This window comes from Mastacembelus armatus, chromosome 17 (genome assembly GCF_900324485.2).
Source record: "Mastacembelus armatus chromosome 17, fMasArm1.2, whole genome shotgun sequence".
In the NCBI taxonomy this organism is placed as follows: domain Eukaryota; kingdom Metazoa; phylum Chordata; class Actinopteri; order Synbranchiformes; family Mastacembelidae; genus Mastacembelus; species Mastacembelus armatus.
This window is the reverse complement of record NC_046649.1, coordinates 7,378,237-7,387,268: the sequence shown is the minus strand read 5'-3', so window position 1 is coordinate 7,387,268 and position 9,032 is coordinate 7,378,237. Positions and strand designations below refer to the sequence as shown.

Sequence of the window (9,032 nt, the reverse complement as noted above, 5' to 3'; positions counted from 1 at the left end):
AATCTGTGCAACTGCGTATGGAGAAGCCTTTAGTGTCAACATGCAAACACCAGCCCGTTTAACAACACAAGCAAATAGTAGACGATAATCCAAAACCCTCGGTGTGTGCCCTTTGAACATTTAAGTCGAGAGCGTCATCTAGAGTCAAAATTAGGAAAATGCTTCGCGGATAGTCTGATGCACTTATGATAACGACCAAAGCCACTATAGATTACGATGCTGTAGTGCCACCAGCCGCAGCTTCATCTTTTTGAGTGCATGGTTTCAGCCACATGGTTTGCTTTATTGAACGACTTTATGAAAAGGTAGGGTAGACCTGCCCACTGTGGTTTAGAGGAAATATTAAACATGCACACAAACAAAAAGCGCAGGTAAATGCAGCGGTGCTTTGCATTTTAAACTTGTCATCATATTTCATTATAGAGTAAATTCTATAATGATTGCAATTGGACATAGGCTGCAGTGTTTGCACATCACCACACTGTGCACAGGCAACAATTTGTGCACCTGCTTTCCTTCTTAAATTTAACCATTGTCCCAGAATGTTTTTGCGCTCCAGCAGGGTCTGGTCGGCTCGGTGTGGACCACCCCTCTCTGCGGTGCACTAGTGAAGGATAAATATATCCCCCTCCTCCTCCGCCTCCTCCTCCTTTGAGTCCGCATCATCCTGACTGGCCGAGGCTGTGGATCGCAGGCAGCGGCAGCCTTAAGCCCCGCAAGACGGATGAATTAGAAAACCTGCTGTAACCACCGCCACCCCCTTTGCTTTTATTCATTTTCTATATTGAAGAGTCGGGCTGTAAACACTGCTGCCCTCTTCCTGACAGTGTGAAGCGGATACCAGGTTAGTAAGAACTTATTTGTGCATAGGCTTAAATAGGCGATAAGGGTAACAATTACTATCAAAGCAAAATGCCTGTGCGTTTTCGGCTCTGTATGCATGGAGCAGTGAAACAGTAAACCTAATTTGTATGCAGGACGCTTTGCTGGGGCCCTGCTTGGCCATGGTTACATCTTGGCATGGGCAGGACTTGTTAGTCCAACTCCTTTAACTTTAATTCAAAGTAGGCGATGGGCCTGACACACAAATACACAATAAAGCCAGTACAAGTGCGTTATTCTCCACTGGAAAACAACTCTTATTTGTCGTCCTACTCCAGAGGACCATTCTTGGTCATTCTGCTCGGTGCTAATTATTCTGTGAAGTGAGTCCCCTGCGCCTCTCAGATCACATAGCACTGCAGCTGCCCCGCTGTACAGCTGACCAACTGCAAGAGCTATAATAGGAAGGAGAGGTAGGGTTGCGCAGCTGACGATGCTGATTCCGAAGAGCCAGAGCTCTGCAGTACTATTTAAGTCACTGGCCTGTCCAGCCTATAGGCTTATTAACAAAATATCACCTCGTTAAAACACCTTGGTTTGTATCTGACAAGAAGAACCTTTCTGATTGGTGTTGGCACACTGGATAGGCTTCTTACATTTATCTTGTGTTGTGGGTAATTTATAGTTTGTAAATGGTTTATTATTTTAAAGGGCTTTTTTATGAATGGCGCCGACTAAACTGAAAAAATCATAATTAATTCAGTGTTATATAGAGTACGGTATTCTGTACCATACTGTTATTAGTCATGTTTTTAAGTCCACGCAGTATTTCTAAGACACAGCTGTGAAAGTGAATGTTTTCATATTGACGCCTCAGGCCTAATAAAAACCTACCAAATTCCTTCATAATAATCCCTGACATTTGAAATACACTGCAATAAGCTTTTCCTCATATTTAAGAAACAAATCTTCGGTTACCAGTTTTGAGTATGTCTATTTTTGTTGATACCCATACTTTTTGCCTTCAGTCAGGTCTAATATTGTGGCTGATTGCTTTTCAACCCTGTTAGGCTGATTCACCATGGGGATCAAGACTGCCCTCCCCAGATATGAGCTGTATCTCTACACAGCTGTACTTGCCATGGCCTTGATATGGGCAGGCAGTTGGATATTTGAAGCTTCAAGTGGTGAGTGCACAACATGTTAAGGGTTGTTGAAAGCACATACATACCGTTGGTGTAACTCAAAAAAATCAGTAACACAATGCCAGAGGTTTTCTGAAATTCACTGAAATTTATTTATATTTATCAAAGGGTGGCAGGACCCCTTTCCAAACAGCTACTCAAAAGCGGTACCAACTTTGAGTAAACACTCAACACTTCTAACACAAATAAATGTCACTCAAAAGTTAATTACATGTAAAAATGTAAACCTATATTTAAAAAACAAAATTCATACTTAAACACTGCTGTACTTCCTCTAAAACAGTGTAGAACAATGTGTTAATTTTCAAATTAAAATGACCCCCCTCCCCAAGGAATTCCCGCAATGCTTCTATTAATATGAAGACTTTTTAAAGATGGTCCAATTACTTCCTACTTATTTCCCTGATGCTGATATTTCAGCCCACTGAGCATTGAGCTTAGTGAGCCAGATAATCCTAAATCTTTTATCCTGAAATAATGCCATATCTTTGCTTGTGTTCACGCTGTAAAAGGCAAAACTAGCCTCTCCGCCCACATATCTGAATGGACTGAGTGTCATCTGGTGAATGGCACAGTCTGTCACAGTCTGTGCTGTCAGACTGGCCAGAGCAGAATCACATTGTCAGTCTTCAAACTGGCTTACCTCTCTTCTTTAGTTGTTTTTTCTTTAATACTGTCACTTGCTATTGTCATTTGTGGCTGCTCTATCTGCAGACATTCATAATACACAGGTCTGCATGCTACAGTAGCACAGTTTACTGGTAATAGAAGTCTGGCTGTGTTCCCAGAAGTAAGAGGCTTTCCCTGACTGACCTCACATTTTGATATCCTTTTTCATGGCCATTAACGTAAGCAGGCAAAGCCGGAGGAGCTGGTGTGAGGGCACGTCAGTCGCATTTGTTGCTTTGTACTGAATGTCTCAACATCACTGCCATGATTATGATTATTATTTCTGTGTTAGTGTTTCATTCAGGTTATGCTGTGAACTAATCTCTTACAAACAGATTATGACCATATGAGTATAGATGTCAGCCTCAAAAATAGAAAGCTTCGCAATGAGTACATTATGTAATATTTGATGTTATCAAACAGACTGAATATGCTCTTACATCTTAAATTCACTGTGAATAATCCAACAATTACACTAAAGCTGTTCAAATTGTAGCTTCTACAGGGAACATTATTTAAAAATTGTTCAGTGTTTACATACAGTGGACCCCAACATAAAGCTGCATAAAATCTGGATTTAGCAGTCCACAGCATTAGAAGCTTTAACATATACTGGCATGATTTAAAATCTTAATGCTTTTGTTGATCAAAAACTATTTCCAATGCACAGTTTCTTACTTAGAAATGTGTGTTTTGGTCTTTATTCAGACAATGTAAACAGAAGGGCCTTTAAAGAAAGTGTGAAACCAGGATGGTATTACTTTGGAAGGAAAATGGTAAGTATATAAATATATAGTATGTATTTTATTGTATTCATTGGACTTACAACTACAGTATGCCAAGAGAGTGATTGATATGTGTTACTAATGCACTTACCTTTGCCACAGGATGTTGCGGACTTCGAATGGATAATGTGGTTCTCTACATTCCGCAATCATATCCTTTTTGCTCTCACCGGTCACGTGATCTTTGCCAAGATATTCACCCTGATAACTCCAAAGGTGCGTGCATGTATGTGTGTGTGTGGTAAAGACAGACAGAGATAGTGTAAATATCCATAAAATAAAATTCTATTCAGACTCCGTACAGGTATCTGCATGCCTTTTTTGTATGTATCTACTGTAAATGTATTCATATGCATGTGTTTGTATGTGTATGTTTGCACTTGTGAGTCAGCACAAGCTCTGCTCTAGTCAAGGTCCAGATTTAATTTAATATGTGCTATGATATACTTACTTAACACATGCATTGCAAAGCTGGTTTGTACTTATGTGAACAGTAGACGTTGGCCTATACAGGAAATTCAATTCAGTTCAATTCACTGCATTTGTTCTCCTCAGCAAAAAATTATGCTGTATATCTGTATCACATTTTATTGACTTGATGCATGAGCATGAGTTGCATTTTATGAGACTGTGATGGTGTCTGTTGATTGTACCTATGATTCTCTCCTGTGAATATTTGGACATATTTAAAACACTTTATTATGTTTTAAACATGTTTTCTGTCTTGTTTCATGCTTACAATGAAGATTGGTATAGATGGATGTAAGGTAACATTAATAAACTTGTAAATTTTAATAATATTTGTCATGTGTTTCATTTAAACCATTGATACCTGGAAAGTAGTTTTGTTTCACACAGTTTCATATTTCCATTCTAAGCATATCCATTGTTGTAGATGTTGTTGGACTAACACCACGTTCCATGTGTGTTGCATTTAATTATGAATAGTAGAATAATCTTGTCATGACCTTACACAGACATTGGCCCCTCTTTACCCACAGCACAGATCCTTGATCTTTGGTGTGTACGGTGGTTTGGCAGTCCTGGTCACAATGGGCTGGACCTTCATTGCTCTGGTTCTGTCTCACTGCATCATACTCTACAGCGTTGCCCTGGTCAAAAAGAAATGGATGTGCTTCGCAGCAGGTTTGGCCACACTGGCCTCCATCAAGCTGGAGCCCTATAATTCCTGGCAGGTAAGTGGACGGTTCCAGGTTCAAACCTCAAATCAGCAGGGGGGGATGTTACATACTTTAGGTATAAAATGGCATCAGTTTAATTCAGAAAGAGCCCGTGGAAACCAGACTTAATTGTTTGAAATTGAATAAAATAAATAAAAATAAAATCATATATTATCATCTCAATCATATCAAACAGAGAGATGAGATTAAAAGCTAAATGCATTACGATATCTTAGACTATATAAAAGATGAGCAAATACAAAAAACATAATAATGCAGTAGTGCAACTCTGGCAGCTATGATGTGTGCACTATACATTAGATGAATATATGTATGTAGGTGACAATCTTCCACTTATCCTGGTACATCCAGGGTCTCTGGGGAATTTACGTTCACCAATTAGCCCAGCCCTAAACCACATGACTGTGGGAGGAAACTATTGTACCCAGAGAAAGCCCACACAGACACAGGGAGAACATGCAAACTCCAGACAGGAAGGTTCCAGGTTGGCTGGGGTTTGAACCAAGAACCTTCTTGCTGTGAGGTGAGAGTCTAGAGATATTGTAGTCCATATGGAAAATGATGATGTTTGATGCTCTTTCTTTAGGAAACCCTAGTAACTGGTTCCTTTGACCTGCAAGACATCCTGTTCTATGGAGGCTGCGGCTTCAGCATCATGCGCTGCATTAGCTTTGCTTTAGAGAACTGTGAAAAGAAGGACGGCAACTACACGTTCACTGACCTGCTGAAATACAACTTCTACCTCCCCTTCTTCTTCTTTGGACCTATCATGACTTTTGACAGGTTTCATGCCCAGGTGAGGATTTTACACTCAATGTGGTAACTGACTGGGGTAAATTAGTACAACGGAAAAGTGAGCAGCCTGTAGGTATTAAGGTATTAAGCCATCATTAATGATTACACATTATGAAAGACAAGTCATGGAGGCTCATGTAATGTCGTGTCATTTTTAGAACAGCTGACGAAAACATGTAAGATGCTGCTGTGTTTATATAATCAATCTGAAAGTCAATGAGAGAGGTGGAATAGAAAAGCTTTACACTTTAAGTCTTTTAAACTAGTGTAGATTCTCATTTGTAACTCAAAGTAAGAATCTATTTATTGAGTGACTGCTGCTTTAGTGTACTACGTGTTGGGATGGGTTTTTTTTTTTTTTTTAAACAGTTATGGCTTGTTCACATTACTGAAAGGTTTTATTCCACAGGCAACCAACACGCAATTGACACGCAAAGAGAGGGAGATGTGGAACATCACTGCCAAGGCCTTGTTACACCTAGGAGTTATTATGGTGGTGGACGTCTTCTTCCATTATCTATACATCTTGACAATCCCCAGTGATATGAAACTTGTCACCAAGCTGTCTGACTGGTGTCTGGGTGAGTTAGCTATATCTGGTACTAATGATTTGTGTTTTATTTTTTGTTATATGCAGATAGATGACATGTCTTTGTATTATTCATATCTGTATATTATAAAAATATGATATCAGTATCTAAATACATGACATTGCAAATACAATTTTTGGCTGGATGCACTTTTGCTCTGTTTTCTGTGTTACTGAAGAGTCCAAGCTTTATGTGTTTCATCTAAAATTCAAATCAACCATTTAATAGAAGTGTAGAAGACGTTTACACCCAAACTTGTTCTTTACAGTTTCATTACAGTGTACCATCAGTACACCATAAGGTAACGTGTGTGTCTCTTTACAGCTGGCCTGGCTTATTCCAATCTGGTGTACGATTGGGTGAAATCAGCTGTGATGTTTGGTGTAATCAACACTGTGGCTACACTGGACCACCTGGACCCTCCTCAGCCCCCCAAGTGTATCACCATGCTATACGTCTTCGCTGAGACGTACGTGTGCTTGCACCGGTTGTGTGCAATCTTAGGAAATTATTGTGGGAGTTCTTTGATGATCATGTTAAACCTTGAAATTATGTAAAAAGATTTACATGGAAAAATTCTTTTTAGGCACTTTGACAGAGGCATCAATGACTGGCTGTGCAAGTGAGTCTTCAAATGAAATCAGTACTTTGAAAGTAACAGAACCACATTTCTATAAAATGGTTTGGGCCTGACCAGAGTTTAAATTTTGCAGGTATGTTTATGATTATATTGGTGGGAATCATGATAAAATCTTCAAGGAGCTCCTGGCAACTGTCAGCACCTTCTGTATCACCACCTTGTGGCTGGGCCCATGTGAAGTGGTTTACATCTGGTCCTTCTTCAACTGCTTTGGCCTCAACTTTGAGCTATGGGTAGCCAAATTCTTCTCTCTACCACCTTTTTCTACCATTGAGGTGAGGAAAATAGCAGCACTTGGTTAATTTCAAATGGACAGTCACTGAAAAGCTAATGTTATATAGAACTCTGTCACATTTTATTTATACAAGATCCCTGAATATGTTGCTGTTTGTTTTATTTATAGGGTGCTATGGGTGAAGCCATGTCACGCAGGATCCGTGGTGTGTTCAACGCAGCCAACTTCTGGGCCATCGTCCTGTACAATGTTCTCTCACTCAACAGTTTGGAGTTTGCCAAACTGGTGGGCAGAAGACTGATTTTCAGAGGTAAGACCAGCCATTAATGTAAAGTATGTAAAATAAAGCCAAGGTTTTCTTGTCTGTTGCCGTGAGAACAACACAGACATAAGTCGAAGGTGAAAATACTCTAAAGAGCCATAATGAAATAACGAAAATGATTCAAATTGGAAGCAAAAAGACTACTGAACATCTACTCATGGCAGAGCACAATAAAAAGCTGCATTTTTTTCAAAGTCATACCTTTTTCTTCTTATTTCTCCTCCATTTTCCAATTTTCCACTTCCTCCTCTCTTGCTTTCATCTCCAGGCTTCCCTCTGTCTACGCTCTCAGTGTTACTTGTGACCTACTGCGGTGTGCAGCTGGTGAAGGAGAGGGAGAGACAACAAGCCCTGCTGCAGGATCAGGAGCCAGTGAAGCCAGTGGATGGCGGAAAAGAAAAAGCAGAATAAGCAGACAGGAAAAGCGTTTCACAAACATCAGGGTCAACAGCCCCTCATATTGTTCCATCCTGGGTCTTGCGAACTGTAACCAAAACAGACTGTAAAAGCCAGTCAGCACCTACATTGTTCACAAGCCTGTGTTTTTTGATTGTCAGAAGTGAGGCAATGTTTTCAACTGTGAAATATTCTCAAGTGCACTTGCTGTAGATAATCGTCACAACCTTTGGCACAAGCCCCCACCGATAGTGTATTTTGTATTTATCCATACAAGAGATTGTTTAACAAAATATAGGCCTGCCAACTATTTTGTGATGCTACGCCTAACAGTGTAAAAGGCCATACAGTAAAGGAGCAACTACTGTTTTCTGTGGTTGTGTCTAGTATTTATTTTTAATTTAGTTTTTCAAATTTGGAGATTTTTTTTTTCCTTTAAAAAAATCATTAACAGAAATATTTTTAGTCAGACAGTCTCTTGATATTGACTTTAGTGCCTCCGATCCTCATCTTGATAATGTTTAACTTTACCGAAAGGATTAAAACTTGAAAAACTTGAAAGTTTGCCACGAATGGAGTGCAGTTGAGAAAATTTATGAAGGGTGCTATGGACGTCCTCCATGTTGCTTGCCGCTGATTGTAATGTATATTTGTTTTACTTTCAGTGAGCAAAAAAACAAGTCACAATGTATAGGCTAGTCATTTTGACTGAGAATGTGTTAGCTCTCTTATAATAATGAAAACATGAATGTAGTTTAATCAACCCAAGAATAACAGCTTTACTCCACTACTTTGTAATCGAAAAGAAATTACTGTTGGTGTGTTGCATTTGGGCAATCTTTCCTCCATCCTCTCTCATAAGATCCAGGCCCTCAGTTTGTCACGAAGAACAACAGGCCCAGCAGGGAATATGGGTCAGCCTTATCCTGCCTGTCACCAAAACCTGCAGTGTCTCTTCAGTGCAGGATGCAGGAGGAAGAAGTTTATGCAGATTTGCCACCTTTGTTATTGTAGGGTTTTTATTCCAAAGTGTTTAAGTTAAAGGTTTAACTTGGAATAAAGTTTTGTTTTATCCTAAAGTGACACATAAGTTAGAGTTTGTCTTGTTGCTGTATGGAGAGAAGATTTAATGTAATCTATTGTTGTTCACTTGGATGGAGAAGCATGCTTTGCATTAAAACATCTTATTTCATTTTGTTTAAATAGATGGAATTTTTAAAATTCATTTAAGTTCAGCTTGATGCTACCGGTATGTCTGATAGGGAGACATTTTCAACTATCGCCACAAGATGGACCAATTTGACCAAAGTTGACTGGTGTGATAAAAACCTTAAAGACCAGTCGTTTTGCCAGATGAGACCTATTCTCAGC

At 39.4% G+C, this 9,032-nt stretch overlaps 1 protein-coding gene across 3 annotated transcripts; it reads left to right on the top strand.

Annotated features, from left to right (window-relative positions):
* Nucleotides 1-626: 626 nt before the first annotated feature.
* On the top strand, nucleotides 627-8,744 carry hhatla (hedgehog acyltransferase like, a). 3 transcript variants are annotated; one of them, XM_026314469.2, is made up of 13 exons: nucleotides 627-844; nucleotides 1,893-2,009; nucleotides 3,405-3,472; nucleotides 3,584-3,697; nucleotides 4,228-4,248; nucleotides 4,483-4,677; nucleotides 5,270-5,479; nucleotides 5,888-6,059; nucleotides 6,393-6,537; nucleotides 6,655-6,690; nucleotides 6,782-6,983; nucleotides 7,112-7,253; nucleotides 7,534-8,744. In XM_026314469.2, exons 2-13 carry the CDS (start codon nucleotides 1,904-1,906, stop codon nucleotides 7,674-7,676), a joined length of 1,554 nt encoding a protein of 517 aa, XP_026170254.1. In that variant the 5' UTR covers nucleotides 627-844; nucleotides 1,893-1,903; the 3' UTR covers nucleotides 7,677-8,744. The 3 variants fall into 3 exon arrangements, with proteins under 3 accessions (XP_026170254.1, XP_026170256.1, XP_026170255.1); XM_026314470.1 differs by lacking the exon at nucleotides 627-844 and adding an exon at nucleotides 1,389-1,492; XM_026314471.2 differs by lacking the exon at nucleotides 4,228-4,248 and having other exon boundaries at nucleotides 630-844.
* Nucleotides 8,745-9,032: the final 288 nt, after the last annotated feature.